General features: G+C 43.2%; 1 protein-coding gene across 3 annotated transcripts in view; it reads right to left on the reverse strand.

The window, feature by feature from the left end:
- Positions 1-17,090, reverse strand: part of UST (uronyl 2-sulfotransferase) — a 388,933-nt gene that overhangs the window by 74,076 nt on the left and 297,767 nt on the right. Inside the window, exon 8 of one of the 3 annotated variants that reach the window (XM_082405539.1) lies at positions 949-16,648. The exons of 1 other annotated variant lie outside the window; for it this stretch is intronic. In XM_082405539.1, coding sequence (XP_082261665.1) covers positions 16,515-16,648 — 134 coding nt within the window. In that variant the 3' untranslated portion in view covers positions 949-16,514. Of the gene's footprint in view, positions 1-948; positions 16,649-16,689; positions 17,087-17,090 lie in introns of those variants that run through there. One more of the 3 variants, XM_082405541.1, reaches the window with a different exon arrangement.

Consider the following 17,090-nt stretch of genomic DNA (forward strand, 5'->3'; position numbering starts at 1 on the left):
CGTCAGGTCTTAGTTGCATCACGCAGGATCTTCACTGTGGCATGCGGGATCTTTAGTTGCAGCGGGCGGCCTTCTCTCTAGTTGTGGTGCACGGGCTCCAGGGTGCGCAGGCTCAGTAGTTGCGGCACGTAGGCTTAGTTGTTCCACGGCACGTGGGATCTCAGTTCCCCGACCAGGGATCAAACCCTCGTCCCCTGCATTGGAAGGCAGATTCGTAACCACTGGACCACCAGGGAAGTCCCCTTATATAAGTTTCATGTGTACAACATTGTGTTTCTACTTCTGTATAACCTACAGTATGCTTACCACCAAAAATTTAGTTTCCAGCCATCACCATACAGTTGATCCCTTTTACCCATTTCACCCTCCCCCCCCGCCACCCCTTCCCCTCTGCTAAACACTACTGTGTTTTTTTGTATCTAAGTGTTTATTTTTGTTTGGTTTGGTTTGGTTTTTATTTGTTAGTTTTTTATATTCCACATATGAGTAAAATCCTATGGTATTTGTCTTTCTCCATAGGACTTATTTCATTTAGCATAATACCCTCAAAGTCCATCTATGTTGTTGCAGATGGCAAGATTTCATCTTTTGTATGGCTGAGTAGTATTCCAGTGTGTGTGTGTGTGTGTGTGTGTGTGTGTGTGTGTGTGTGTGTCTATGTGTGTACACATCTTCTTTATCCATTCATCCTCTGATGGGCACTTAGGTTGTTCCCGTATATTGGCTACTGTAAATAATGCTGCGATGAACATAAGGGTGCATACATATTTTCCAATTAGTGTTTTTGTATTTGGATAAATATCCAGAAATGGGATAGCTGGATCATATGATCGTTCTAGTCTTAATTTCTTGAGGAATTCCTATACTGTTTTCCATAGTGGCTGCACAAATTCACATTCGTACCAACAGTGTATGAGGGTTCCCTTTTCTCCACATCCTTGCCAATGCTTGTTATTTCTTGTCTTTTTTATTATAGCCAATCTAACAGGCATGAGGTGGTATCTCATTGTGGTTTTGATGTGCATTTCCCTAATAATTAGTGATGTTGAACATCCCAAAAGAGCATTTAAATGCTCACCAGGGAGCAGCTGGAAATAACAGTAACACCCTTTCTTGGCTCTTGACTCCACTGCCTGATTGTGTTCAAGGTCAGCGCCTTGTCAACGGGGATTAAAACAGGACAGATTGTTCTCTTTTTTTCTTACTGAATCTTTAGTCTATAATGATTCTTTTTTGTTCTAGTTCTGTATTTTTCAGAAAGGTCACATTCTCAGTATTCAAATAGTTTAGCCTATTAGGTCTCTAGTTTGAATGTGAAAGTTATATTTTAAAATTTCAATTCAAACATGCAGGGTTTTTTTTTTTTTCATTTCAAATCCCATCTAGCCTGTGAAACTTAGTTTAAAATAAATGTACAGTTAAGCTCCTTAACTATTCTTTGGGATCGATGTTATCAGATCAAGAATATCCTACATATGTAAAGAGTTCTGTATAATTGAGTTTATTCTCATTTGATACCCACACTAAAGCTGTGAGGTGGATGGCAGGGTTGAACCTTTTTCTGAACACAGAACATGCCACTTTGAGTTGGAATCAAATTATGGCAACAAAAAGCAAAGGGGCATGAAGAATCAATAGTGTCAAACAGAGATTAACTGCCCAATGTTTTCATACTTCTGGTTCAAGTATAAACACATAGTTACATCATTCTAAAAGCTACATTTCCTCTTGTCTTTTGTTTTTGCTTGTTATTTGTTCCTGAGAAATCATGCCACGGTGACTTGCAAATGGTTTTGATTGTAAACTATAGCCACCCTCCCCCCATATCTTTGCCAGCAGAACCCACTTCTACTTAATACTGAAAAGGCTGGCTTTCCCAGCTTCCCTTGCAGCCAAGGGCATCTAAATAAATTCCCGTGGGCCTCTAATTAAATCTTGGTGAATTCAGCCAGAAGGGAAGTCTTCCCTGGAGCTTCTGGGGAAAGTCTTCCTCTATGATAAAAAGAGCCATACAAGGGAAAATCAGTGACTCTTCTTTCTGGAAACAACCTGAGCAGCCGCAGTTCTCTTGCATCCATGACGAGACAAGCCTGAGGATAAATGCCTGCACACTGAAGGTAGCAGGACATCATCAGCTGGGTTGTTTTCCATCTTAAGCTACTAAACCGATGTTGGAACTACCAGCCTCTGGGCTTCTTCTTATATGAAAAAATTGTCTTTGTGTTCTTTTTCTAAGCCAAATTTAGCACACTGTTACTTGCATTTGGGCATCCTTAACGATTCCCCATATAAATGGCACTGCCATAGTTCACTATCAGACTTATCCCCTTTTTTGTTACATTCCTTTCACTCTCTTGGAATTAAATATCTAGATAATAAAACTTCCCTATACACACAATTTTTAAAAATCAATAGATGCCCTTATTATAATGTAAAGGCGGACTATTAAATAATTTAAAAGAAGAATATGCATTTAAATGTGTAAATGATTGGGCACAGCTATGCTAGAAGACGTGAGGATGTAGTCAGAGCTTGTAGGTCTGTGTAGGATCGCCATGAATGAAACAGCTCTCACATGCAGTCAGGTGTGCTGTGCTGGTGACTCAAATCTCTTCAGAGGTGTAGACGCTGGCGTTAAGATTTTTCAAAAGGTGAACAATTCTTAGTGACGCTCCAAATCAAGCAATGTACAATCTTACATTGACTTGCGTGGTAGCCTCATTCTTGGAAAATTCGGTGTACATTCAAACGTTGCAAAAGATTACTTTGTGTTATGTAACACTGAGCTGACATCGAGGGTTACAGAATTATAAACATGTTTTCACCTACATGAATATCTGATGGCACATGTGGAGGTCATGTGGGATTTCGGACAATTGTTTGCTATGTAAGATTTGCCTGCACATTGCAAAATGTCTGGAGTCCCTCCCAATTAACACTGATAGGCATCTCTAATAATTGTGGCAAGCAAAAAGTACCCCCATAAATTTTCAAATCATCCCCTGGGGCAGTTTTGTCACCTTCCCCCTCACCACAGAGGACAGTGGACCACAGAAGCCAAACTGGTCTGGGGCAGGTGCCTCGGGTCACTGACTCTGCATAAGTGTGAGAAGCACCCCTACTCCCCTCTCTGCAAGTTGTAGCAATGCTCTGTTTCTTTGGGGGAGGGTCTGGACAGGTGGAGAGAAAGGACAGAAACTATTGGTCAACGGGACACCCTTTCTTAGCACGTGTGCATTTTTTCCCTGACCATTTATTGAGCTCCCACTGCGTGCAAGGAGCTGTGGTCACTTCTGGTAGACACAGGACCAACCACGATTTCCTTCCTGCCCTCAGGGAGGTAGGAGTCTAAAGTAGAAACGGAGAAAAGTATCCAATTAAGATGGAACAGAGGTTCTTAGTCTGGGATCCAGGAATGTACTTCAGTGGATCCTTTAATATCTTGACAATGCAGACAAGAGTGCATGTATCTGTGTGTGTGTGTGTGTGTGTGTTCTCTCATGCATTTTTTTTTCTGGATAGAGGGTGTATAGGTTTAATCATATTCTCACAGCACTCCAGGAAACTGTAAAGGTTACAGATTTTTGCATGGGGAAGGCCTGATAAGTAAATACTATCCTATTTGATGGGTTTTCACCAGTTGCCTCTGCTCAAAATACCTCTCACTCAGATACGTCTTTCACTGAAATTCCACAGGTAGACATTCATTTTGAACAACTGAAGAGCTAGCATGGGTCTCTGTGAGCAACATCTTTCCAACAATATTCAGGAAATATTTATTGGGACTAGGGACCCAGCCGTGAGTGGAACAGAGCTCCCAGTCCTGTGGACTATGTGGGGGAGGGATGCCAGGACAGCAGAAGTGCAAGATCTTTTGGGAACAGAGTGGGGTCCACTCCAGAGCAGCAGAGAAGTTCTTAGGAGATAACAAGCCAACCTGGGCAGCTAACGCCCTGCATGGATGTGTATCAGCCAGCTGTCCCACGTGGGCGAAGAGTCCTGGTCAAGAAGGACGTTGCGTTGGGTCTTCGGACACGGCGAGGCAGGGAGGCAGACAGCCTCCACCAGCATCAGGCCTCAGCTGTCTCACAGTTTTGCTTGGGTCAGCCACTGGGTGAACAGGTCGGCCTCGTAGGATGACTGATAACATGACCTGCATTTTGGTGCATATTTAAAATTCCAACTTATCTGGGCTCTCGCTATTTGTTGCAAGAGTGTGTTTGGGAAGCAGACTGCAGACTATCTGGGCTGGAGAATGAGGGGGAGGGTGGTTTTTAACTGGTAAACTATGTGCTGACTATAACCACGCTGAAAAGCAGTGTGGTTTCTATGGGGTTTATTCTGGAACTAGTGCATTTCAGCTTCCCCCTGGAACGAAGCCTCTGCCGAAAAGAAAACATACCTTGGCCTTGAAAATACAAAACACTCCCCCTCTGCAGCTCTGAGCAGTTCTCTACAGGGAGGGTTAACTTGTCCTAAGGCCATCTTGTCTTTGGAAACCCCTAAGGAGTAAAACACAGATCTTTCTATGCTTTCCCTTCCTTTACTAAAAAGGAACAGGAATAATTGCCAATTCAGTAGGCTCCTTGCGCTTTTGTGCATTTCAAAGGCATTTGCTGTTTGGGATTTGGAAGAAAATCATGAGAAATGAGAATCTCTTGCTGCCTTGGCTGGAAGCAGGCTCATTGTTTGCAGAGAGAGCTGGTTTCCACAGTTTTGGACTAGAGACAGCTGCATTTTTTTTTCAAGAGTAGTTTCTACTTGCCATGGGATCTAATAAACAGCCAAGGTAGTCAGTCTCCCACCAGTGAAAGGTCTTAAAGTTATTTGAAAACAACCTAATACGTTATCATTCACAATCAACTGTACATGTTTTTTAGTTATTACAAGTCACGCACTTCTCTCTGGATAGGCCCTCTTTGGCCCAAATTTCTGCTTTATAAGGGCAGCCAATCATGTTTCAGGCTCAGGGTCCTAGTCTTAAAAGTAAACACGTTCCTCTCCTCTAAACTACAGGAAACTCAGGGGATGGTCTGGGCGAGGAGAGCAGGGCAGGAACCTGCAGTTTTCGAGGCCTGAGCGCCAGCCCTGGGAGCAGCTTGTGGAGCTGAGACCATCACAGCTGTAAGGAGGGGAGAGGCCACGCCTCCTCCTGGCGCTGGAGCAGGACCTGCCCCCACAGGAACCATAAGGTGCACTGCCCATGAACCAACACGTGGAAACTGCCTATTTTACTTTCTGTCACTAAAACAGGACACAGGACAAATTTTTTCTTCTTTTTTTTTTATGACATAGAAACAAGAACAAATGTGCTAAAATGAAAAAAACAATTGTTTCTTGTCTTACTGGGACACTGGCTTGGAGTTAAGGAGGATCAGGTAATGAATTTAGCCATTTCCATGATTAGTTAACAGCAGTAAAGCAATACATCGGGTCCCCGATATCTAGAGTCGCGGGCTCAGCTCAGTGGATTGACCCTAAAGCTTGGGTCTCACTACCACGTCAACAACACACGTAGTCCTTACGGCCCTTTAGCAAAAACCTATATTCTTTTTAAACAGTGGAAATACATGACCACTCTTAAAACTGCTAATATTGTCGTAATTTTTTTGTGTGTGTGTGGAATGTTAGGGTCTTTTCTCCCTTTCCTGAACTTACGGTTCTGGGTCATTTTTCATTTTGTTGGCTTTCTCATCATCTGCCCCCATATATTGCTATTTGATTTTTCTTCTGTTTAGACCTTGCCTTCCCAACTGATTCATTAGTCCTTTGGGAGCAGAGGCAATTGGATTTTTAAATGTTCCTGTGTATCCTGTTTCCCCACATAGAATGGATTTCTGGGTCTCACTCAGGAACCCAAATGGGCCTGTGTTGGGATGTCTTTCAAATAACATTTTCTTCAAATAGAACTACAGATAACCTTTTCCCACGTCCCCGCCTCTTCTCTAAGCATCATGGTTGCTGTGGGTGAGAGGTTTTTTTGAGGCTCACTTAACCACAAATTTCCCGCCAAATGTATAAAATTCAGAACAAGATCCATTGGATAGATTAGCTAAAATTATACTAATGGTAGTTTAGAGTGGAGTTTGGGAAATTAAAGGAAGGGATGATACTTTAATCTGTGATGTAAGCATTGCAACATCTTATTTTTTGTAGCCACCGCCCATCCCCTTGGCAAGAACAAGATCTCTCCCCTCTGCCGCTTGAATTTTCTCACTCTCAATTGAATAAACATTTGGCTCGGGAGCCATTATTTCTCTTCCGTGGGGACCAATCTGAGAATAATAATAATAATAATAAGCATTTACTTTCAAGTAACAGAGCACCAAACCTTTCAGGGCCAGGCAGATATGGTCAGAGGAGTTTGACTCACACTCAGAAGAGCATTCCTGGGTAGAAGGAGAAACTCAAGAATGTGTCCTCTGGGGTGAGTGTTCCAGAGACCTGAGGCCCAAGCCCAGCCTTGCCCTTCTTCCACCAACCTCTGTAGCTTGGTTGACAAGTGGGGACCAACATCAGGAACATTGCCCCTAACTCAGTTCAGTCTTATAAAATGATATGAAGTCACTTTGTCAAGTGCACTTTCAGGTCATCAATACTATTAAAAAAAAAATCATTGCAAATTCTGTGATGACACTTGAAAATGAGTGTGTTTCAGTGTTGCTTTCATAAGGAAACTTCCATTTCTCAGGAATCTAAATACCCGTTATGGTGAGATACAAAGTTTTCTCCTTGGTGGTCTGCTGATGTGTGGAAGAGAAGCCTGCTGATGGGGGAGGGGCTGGGAGAGGGGAGGGGAGTGGAGGAGGGGCGGGAAGAGGAGACACCAGGAAATGAGGGGGAGAATCTCTGAGTGGACGTGTTTCTATGTGGGACTGATTGTTAGAAAGCAGCTTCCACAATGTGCTTTGAGGTGAGAACTGACTTTAGTCAACTCCCTATTGTAATGTTGGCATCTTTTGTACTTAGGGATGTTAGGTTATGACCCAGCAATCCCATTACTGGGCATATATCCTGAGAAAACCATAATTCAAAAAGAGTCATGTACCACAATGTTCATTGCAGCACTATTTACAATAGCCAGGACATGGAAGCAGCCTAAATGCCCATCGACAGACGAATGGATAAAGAAGATGTGACACGTATATACAATGGAATATTACTCAGCCATAAAAAGAAATGAAATTGAGTTATTTGTAGTGAGGTGGACAGACCTAGAGTCTGTCATACAGAGTGAAGTGAGTCAGAAAGAGAAAAACAAATACCGTATGCTAACACATATATATGGAATCTAAAAAAAAAAAAAAAAAAAAAAAGGTTCTGAAGAACCTAGGGGCAGGATGGGAATAAAGACACAGACCTAGAGAATGGACTTGAGGACACAGGGAGGGGGAAGGGTAAGCTGGGACAAAGTGAGAGAGTGGCATGGACATATATACACTACCAAATGTAAAATAGATAGCTAGTGGGAAGCAGCTGCAGAGCACAGGAAGATCAGCTAGGTGCTTTGTGTCCACCTAGAGGGGTGGGATAGGGAGGGTGAGAGGGAGACGCAAGAGGGAGGAGATACGGGGATATACGTATACGTATAGCTGATTCACTTTGTTATAAAGCAGAAACTAACACACCATTGTAAGGCAATTATACTGCAATAAAGATGCTAAAAAAAAAAAACTTACTGGCATCCAACACAAATGACTGTCATAGAATAGACACTTTTCAATGTGTGATTAAATATACGGAGAAAGTTTAGTATCTTGAAATAACTTGAATATACAAAGTTGAAATAATATTTTAACATTTTTAAACATGCATTGCTGTAGCGTGTGGAAAAAATTGTTTTTACATTTAGTACACGTTTATTGAATGTCTCCTAATGTCAGGCACGGAGTCTCCCCAGGAAGAGCCATGAGGAACTGCGCTTTACAGGAGCTCATAGGAGAGCTTGAGGAGCCAGACATGGGCACGAATCATGAGAGCAAGAGCCACGGAGCTGAGTAGATAGTTGATGAACTGAATAGACGATTAGCTAGACTGCGTCTTTCTTCAATCATTTGGGATCAATGGGAGTTTATTTGTGATCGAGTTCTTCACACTGAAGGTGGACAAAGACCCCCAGATCACTGAGGTCCTCAGTTAAACAGCACTTAGCTGAGCACACAGTGGTCAGAAATCCCAAGAATCTCCTCTGAATTTTCATTCTAAAGTGCTTAGTTCCTAAGATCTCAAAGGGGAGAAATATGTAACTTCTGGTCATTTTTTTCAGCCTGAGAATTAGGGTTCCTGAGCTCTGGGTAGTGTTGAGGTTTGTCCCAGATTTCCTGAATCACAGCCTCCAGTCTGCACACCAGCCCTAGGGCAGTTCCGTTCCTAAGATGTTGACTTCTTTCCAGGAGTAACTCGAAAAGTACATGAAAAGATGGAGTGAGTTGACTTTTAAAAAATTAAATGAAAGAAATCGTGCTTTTCAACCTAAGTACATTGCTGCTTAACTGTTAAGAACATCTAAATTTCCAGTCATAAAATGCTTGGTGACCTTCAGAAGTATGTTTTTTCCCCTAGTAGATAGTGATATTGTACTTGCTAAAGTTGGAATACACAGGTATTTCCTTGCTATATGGCCAGCACCGTTGCTTGTTCTTGTTCTGTGGTATAACACAAAGTTTTTTTTTCCTTTCCCTTTGAAGAAGCTCTGCTATTGAATTACTGATTTTATGCTTCATGTCCTACTTCTACATCTCACCCACCACTTCCCTCTAAACATAAATCTGTGATGAAGCAGCTGATGTCTTTAACAAATAAGATCAACTGAAATTCTAGATGATTTGTGGTTAGTCCTAATTTCGGTTAGCTTTTTCTTTTGCAGAATAGTTTAGGTTATCACCTCAATAGCTAAACATACTGTTTTTGCCTTTAGCTTAACAAAGATTCTAACAAAGCCACTTATTAACCATTACTTGGCTTCCCTAGAGCTTACCAAACTATAATACTGTTGAAAGACAACTTTCAACTCATGCATGGGTGTTTTACACTTCAAGTTCTTGAAAAGCTACTTTCTTTTCCTCTTTTCATTCATTCATTCATTCATTCATTCATGTGGTGTGTCAGATTTCGCTGCTGGAGGTTTTATGACAAATGTCACTTACAGGCTCTAATGCTTCCAATATGCTGTATGTTGAAAGTTAGTCACTCTTTTCAAAATTAGTGAATTTTTTATTCTTTTCTTTGTACTCCCCCTGCGCTCCAGCCTACTTTCTTTGAAGCAAAACTGTCAAGGTTTCACTTGGCTTTTTCACACCTCCCACTCACCTTCATCCACACCACAAGTCCTCCAAGGTTATGACTACTCAGAGGACCTTTTGCTGGCAGTGACACAGACATGTGGGTGGGGGAACCTCTAATTCAAAGAAATCATCAGACTTTGTTGTTGCTGCCGAATTTACCAAGAAGGGATGGACAAGAGGGGCAGATGTGCCCAAGAAGAGAGAAGTGAAACAGCCAAGAGAAGCATCAAGGTGAAGGGAAAGAACGAACCTCAGCCTCCAGATCCCTGAGGGGCGAGTTGGGGGTGGAGGAGACTGGTACCCTTTAGGACCCAAGAACCCAACCACAATTTCCTTCTAGGCTTAGGGGCCTGGCCTGCATCTTCGCTTGGCTGGATCTAGATTCCCTCTTTGGGTAAATACAATTCATGTCCACTAAATACAAGCTGGCTGCATGTTTTCTCTCCACGCTTTGGAATGTTACCAAAACCGAAAAAGAAAATCCCATAAATCTCTGCTCATCCGGATCTTTCTTGTTCTGAAAAGAAGCCCAGTCGAGCTCCCCATCAGTGGCATGACCTTCTCCAACTCCTCCAGCCCCGCACTGAGTTCCCCCTTTGAGCCCCTACAGATTCGGGGCCTGAACCATGAAATCCAGCCGTTAGTCATCCTTCACCTCAGAAGGGTTGTGGAGCTGGGAAATCCCAGGACCCCCGAGGCCAGGACACCTGGACAGTGGGTCTTGGTCCGACTCTGCTCCCTCTCACCTGGGTCAGTTTGTGTGGTCTCTGTTTCCTCATCTGGATCATCAGAAACATGGGCTAAATATCTGTAAGTTGACTTGTTGCTCTATGACTTCAAGCCCACACATTGCTTTCTCATTGTTGCTGGTTTCAAGTACAAGAGCAGAAATTGTGTTTTATATTCTGCTTCCTCTTGCTCTCCATATGGTAACAGAGAGCTGGGTATGCAGTACTTTGTCTACTCATTAATTTAACGAGCATTTACTGAAACTTTCCTGTACATCAGGCACCATGCTGGCCGCCGTGTAACTGGTACGTGAGACAGAGGCTCTGAGCATCTTTAGAGCATTCAGTGATCCTCATACTTCAGAATCTCCTGGAGGCTGTTTACACACAGATCGCTGTGTTGCACCTTCAGAGTTTCTGACCTAATAGGTCTGCAGCCCTCTGATTTGTATTTCTAACAAGTTGCCAGGTGATGCAGGTGTTGTTAGTGAAGAGAACCACCTTTGGAGCCCTGGTTTGTTCTCACAGCAGTTAGTGACAGCACTATTTTACCCAGGTGTTACTTTAACAGCTGGCATCTGAGCGCCTCTTCAGGAAGAATCAGCCTCTGCTTGGAAGGGGTGAGACCCATTGGACGTCAGCCAGCACCAAGATATCAGGAAGAGGAAGTGGCTCCTCGGGAGAAAATGTGAAGAATGTGTGGGGTTTGCTCCTGAAGGGGAGGCGGAGAAGGAAGGCAGGAGAAAAGGGGCAGGTGAGGGTCGGGGCCAGCCACTCCTTTGAAGGCTTTTGTGCTGTGTGCTGTAAAACCTCTCTTTGCTTCTTCCCTCTGTCCCATGTGCCCTCCCCGAATCTTCAACGCAAAGAGGCAGGAACCCAGGAGAGAAGAGGCCATGAGAAGGTAAGGCTCTCTGGAAAACACAAGGATCCTACAGAGGGTCCGGAGGCCCCATGGGCTGCAGAGCTGAAATTCGTGGTGGTGTCGGAGCCCATGTTGCCTGGCGTTTCGAGAGGCAGGAGACCCTTGAGAGCATCTGGGTTACTCCATGGCTGAAAGCCAAGTTTCCATGAGGTCCTGTAGACTGAGACAAGCATTTATTTGATTTGGTATGTTTTAATTTTAAACTTCAGGCCTTTAAAGAAAGAACAGAGTTGAAACTCCAGTAACATCACCGTGATCACAATTTTATACCATATTGCATTTTTTCAAATTTACTGTGCTGTGAACTTTTTCAGATTTACAGTGTTCTTTGATCTTTGCCCCAGTCTTGTCAGAGAGAATCGGCTCGTATTAGTTTTACATTCCTGTTGGGAAACAGGCGCAAAGAGATGAACGATAAAGACGCCGTTGAGGGCAGCTCACCTGACAGCTGGGCTGGCAGCTCTCCTCGGGGTTACCTGGGAAGGGCCTTGGCTCTTAGTGTTCTAGTTTCCTCTCAAATGAGGTAGCTACAGAGTTCAGTTCTAATTCTGAGCAAATCAACATTTAAAACAGCATTTCAGAGTACCCCAGTGAGGAGGTGATATCATCTTGCCCGGAACATCTCAAATCGAGAGCCTTAGCTCTTTCCTTTAAAATCTGCTTGTCATGTGTCTGCAGGAGGGAAGTAGGGAGGAGTGTGATCGCACTTAACTCTCGTACATTTTGCGGCCGTATCTTCCACTCTGATATAAATCTTGTAGCTGAAAAGGTCTACAGAATGCAAGAACCAGTCACGGCCAAATCCTCTGTTTTTTGGCAACACGTACTCCATCTGTCTTTATGGTCGACAAACAAATCAATTTTATTCTAAGTCAAAATGATGGGCTTCTTAGGAGCCCTCGGGGGCTTCCAGCGCTGGCGCAGGAGAATACCAGGATGGGCAGGACCCAGAGGCCCCTCCCACCTAACTTGTCTCTTCAGGTACCATCTTTAGTCAGATGAGATCAAGTTTAACTGGACTCCCTAACAGGGAAGAGGACAAGATCCCACAGAACCTCATCTGAGGGGAGGGGTTTGTGGTCCAAAAGAAGCACAGCTTCACGTTGGGGGGTGGGAGTATCAGGAGTGACCTTTCCTTTCTACCCTTGGCCCCAATCCCAACACTTACATATACTCACACTTAGTCTTAGAGATAAAGGAGGCGCAAAGGATACACCCAAGAATAACAGCAGATACTATTTATTAACCCTAATGTGCCGGATTCATTTCCTGCTCACAATTGCCCTTAAGTGAGTGTCCCTGCCTCACAGAAGAGGAAACTATGTCTGGGGAACTTGAAACAACCTGCCCTAGTTAGTTAGTAGGTGGTCAAGTCGGGATTTGACCCTGTATTGCTTCAAAGCCCATATTCTACACTAGTCCATCAGTTCGTTCCCCAAAGCCTGCCTATGAGAAAATAAAAATGAGTGATTTTTTCCATAAATACGAATTCATGTCTTTTTAATTTGGAGATTATGTTCTTAGCTTTGTGTGTGTGTGTGTGTGTGTGTGTGTGTGTGTTACACTGTCCATTCTTTTCTCGAAATCATGGTCATGGTGGACTGAAGTTCTCTCCTCTTCCTCCCATTTCTTTCCCCCTCCCCCCTCCTCGTTCTCTCCCCCTCCTCTTCCCCACTTCCTCCTCTACTTCTTACACCTTCCCTTCCTCTTCCTCCATTTCTTCTCTTTCTCTTCCTCCCTCTTTGTTTTAACTTGACCGAAAACAAAAACAAAACCCCCTGACAATCCTATTTTGGGTCCATGTTTCCATTAATTTTTTTTTGTTGTTCCATTAATTCCAGAAGTCTGGGACCTCAACTTTATATGAAGTAACTCTTCATAGTTTAAGACTAGCACAGCTCTTGAATCCAGGGCCACATCCGCGGCCTAGGTAATGTGCTGAAAATTTGATTTAGGATTTGCTGACACAGTACATTTGGGTCAAGTTTGATGATAAGCTGTAGATAGGACTACTAGGGACGTTTTAGTGAAAGGTCATCTCTTCTGTAAGCTGCAGCCTCTTGTTCCTTTAAGATTTCCATTTTTCCTTCCTGTATTCTCCCTATGTCTGGCTTCTTGAACTGACAGAATGTGCAAATCAGTTAATATCTCTCTGGGACCACTCTTATTTTGTTTTATACACAGGTATTTTCTTTGTATGTAAAGCCCGAGCGTATTTTTTTCTATTTCAAGCATTCTAATGATTTTTACAAACAGTATGAAATTGCATTAGGCTGTATTAGGTATGATGGCCCCCTTACATTTGAACGAAGTGCTGCAAACTAGGGACCAACTGAGAAAATCTGCAGCTTGAAAATCTGACCCTCCTCCCCTTGCTGACTTTACATTTCATCGTTTTAATCAGCCATGGACAGAGCTGCTGGTGACGCGTCTCCTCTTTTGAAATCCATCCCCCGTGGACTCAGGGCAACTGTAAGCCGTCCATCCCTCAGCCTCAGAGCCACGCCTTCAAATACAACCGTGTCTGCACCATCCCAGCTCCAGGCCTCTGGAGTGTCTCTCAGCTCAAAGTCCTTTAGTTTGCTTTATGGGTGTAGTAAATCATTCCACACACCATGGAGCAGAGGAAAAGCCTGATTTATTAGACCTACCTGCTTGGTTCTTTCAGAGTAAGATTCCCATATTGAATGATTTTCTCTCTTCAGATTTTTTCTTTTTATGTCTTTTAAATGTTTAAATAAAATACCCATGGAGTATCCCTTAGAAGCGGACCAGGGGAATTCCAGTCCTGTCAGACCCGTAGTGATGGTTTCCAAGAGGTAACAGGTTATGGTCGCTTTCTTTCTCTCTCCATTTCTCCTATTTGTTTCTCCTTCCTCTGTCTCACTGCATCTTTCCCACCCCTCTTTGCTCAGAGAAAAAGGAATAGTTCATTTATTCACTCATTCATTCACTCATTCATTCATTCATTCATTCACTCATTCATTCCAAGTGCTGTGTTAGGTGGTGCAGACCCAGAAGTGAAGAAGACAGGCAAGGTCCCTGCCCTCAAAGAGGGTGTGGTCTAGAGGGTAAGGTCATGGTTAGATGGGCATTTACAACGTAGAGCGGCGAGTGCTAGGGAGGAGCACTTTCTTGAGGGTCAGGTGGGGCTTCCAGAAGGTTTCCCCTAAACTGGAGGCTGAACCCTGCGCACTGGGGAGTGAGCCCTGCCATTCCAAGCTGTTTCCACTGAACTTTCTCAGTTGTTGGGTCTAGTTGCTTTCTGTGTAGTAAAGAACCTATTTGATCATACATTTTTTCACTCATCAAGGTAAACTCTAAAATCTGCTTCCCTTGGGCCGAATGGGAATCCAACAATAAGAAAGAGAGTGTGAGTTTAACCTTGAGAAACTTAAAAGAATTTTATAATTGAGAACTGGATCTTGACATTTCTGAGGAAAATGACCGTGATGAACACCTACCAATAGGGCGAATCAGAGAATGGATCTGAATGAATGGAAACATTGAATGGAGGTGTGGAATTCATAAACCTCAGCTAAAATTGGAGTCCCAACAGGCCTGTAAGGGTAGCTCTCAAACCCCCGCCATGCATCTTCAATCGCTCTGAATAGGAAGAGATGTACACCTACATCTCCAGCAGGAAGATGTTGCTTACTTCACTACCCAGCCGGAAGAAGAAAAGTTCTCTTGTGGGATGACAGCCCAGCCAATCAGAGACTAGCAGTCCAACCAATGAGAAGCCTCCATACTTTGGATTCTCAGCTTCCTCCAATGGACTCTTTGGTTACTTCAGCCCCGCCCAACTCTCCCTTTTTCCCCTATAAAAACAAGTTCCCCTTCCTTGTCTCTGCACTTGCCTATGCTCCGCCATATTTCACGTATCCCGGATCGCAGTTCTTCTGGTTATTCTTGAATAAACTCGCGTCTGCTGGTTAAATAATTGGCTATTATACTTTTGAGGGTGCCAGAGGCATTTTAAGTAGCAGCCTGATAACACAAAGCAGGTGGAGACCTGGCTCTACCTGAGAATGTACCATTAAAGTGGCAGCTGGGGGTTGTTTACGCTGGACCTGGGCTCCCCTGCAGAATGGAGACCCAAGGCAAGTTTAAATGTGTATGTGGTTTTTGTTGAGGGTGAAAGGGTATTCCAGTGAAATACCACAATTGAGTTGGCAAGCGAAGATTAAGATAAGTGTGTGCCTAGGAACAGAGAACATGACTTCTGTGAGGTAAAGAGAGCGTACAAGGCTGCACTGGATGGAAGGAAAGTTTGCCGCTATCAAATAGTTTAATCAGAGCAGAATCAAAGAGGGTTAAATCCACTGAAGTTGTATACAATTCACCACGAAGGGGAGACTTGAATAATAGTTGGCTATTTAATTTATATAGATGAACTTAATACTTTGCCTAAAACGTCTGCTTTTGGCTTTGAATTATCTGAATGATCTTGTCCTGAAGGCACTGCTCCAAGCTCTGTCAGTGCCTAGGAGCCCTAGTAATTCAGGCAGTGAAATAGCTTTAGGCTAAATTGGTTCAGCCAGTTCTATCCATGCCTCTGTAATTCACCAGCAGCACCCTAACCGCAAGCCCCTCAGATCTTGTGTTCTCTCTCATAATCTTATCTCTATAGCACACCGCTCCCCTCCCTGCACCTGCCAGCCCCCTTCAACTGTTAACCTTCACAGTTTATAGAAACAGGCTGTTCTGACATTCACAAGCATTAGTCATTATGTGAGGATAAGGGTGCTTGGCTGAGCGGAGATGCTGGTGGACACCAGCTAGGCTCGCCCACAAGCTAAGGGCCTGGCATGAACATTTGTGATTCAGATTCATTCATTTACAAGTTACAGTGTGCCTGTGCCTAATGACACCAACCTTTGTGTCACCTGTGACTAGATGCAAGTAAAATATTAAATATGCAGCAGTTCTGAGTCTATTGTAATGTGTGTGGAAGTGCTTTGAAAACTTGAATGCCATAGTTCTTAACCTTTTTCTTGGTCACGGACCACTTTGAGTATCTGGTGAAAATTTGGACCCTTTCCCAAAAGAAATACGCACCAATATGCTTATAAGATTTTGCATATAAAGTCAAGAAGTTCACGCATCTTCTGATGTATTATAGAGCCCCTTATCTAAGGGGATTTATAAGTATAAAAGGTTATCAATAATTTTTTTTACATTCAAGTGAATAGCACAATATAGAATTGTATATTTGACACAATCTCAGTTATATACTATATATAGGACAGAATACATGTATATAGAAAAGACTGGAAAGATATGCCCTAAAATGTAGATATTTAGGTGATGAGATTGTGATTGATTTTAATTTTCTTCTCTAATTTTGTTATATTTTCGCAATTTAAAAATGACATTTTCACTAGTTTATTTTCACAGAAGTATGTTTCTTATGACTGATTATAGAAATACTGAACAGAGTTTTCAAAAGCAAATCTAAAAAGAAGCTCCAGTGGACGCTCCTTTTGATGGCTGCATCATTCACAATATTTACCAGTCTCTGGGATAATGTGCTCTATACCACGGGAACCTTCCTCCGGGCCTTCTGCGGGGGCTGACTCAGCTAAACCAATCAGTGTGTTTCCCCAAGAATTTTCTGAGTTGTAGCAAGGAGCCAGTTTCTCTGTGGTGATAGAAGCTCTGAGTGAGGTCTGGGAGCTTTGGAGCCGGGAGGGGGACACATTCCGGCTGGCCTGTAAATTGAGAGAGAGAGACAGAGAGAGGCAGAGAGACACCAGATCGTTCCTGGTTCCAGTTGCCCCGGAGCCCAGCTGCCCCCCAGCCCTTCTTGCATTTTGTTTTTTTCAATTCTTCCTTTGATTTTATACTTTTTACTCTTACAGCAGATTTCCTTTTTGTCTGAACTAGTTAAAGTTGGGTTTCTGGCCCTGAAATCAACAAGTCCACACAATTAACAGAAGTAGATTTATGAGTACTCAAGAATAAAATTTGACCCAAGCTGTGAAAGAAATGAAATCAACGATATTTCTGGACACAGAAAGTGGCTGGCTTGGGGTGTCTGGCTCTGTGCAGGAAAGAGGAGGTTCAAGGAGCAGAGACAAACCGGGTTGATTGGCTCAGATCTTTAGATCATTCTGTTCCTTTAGGAGGTAGAACTTGTCTTCTTGGCTCTGT

This window comes from Balaenoptera borealis, assembly GCF_965194805.1.
Source record: "Balaenoptera borealis genome assembly, chromosome: 9".
Taxonomy (NCBI): domain Eukaryota; kingdom Metazoa; phylum Chordata; class Mammalia; order Artiodactyla; family Balaenopteridae; genus Balaenoptera; species Balaenoptera borealis.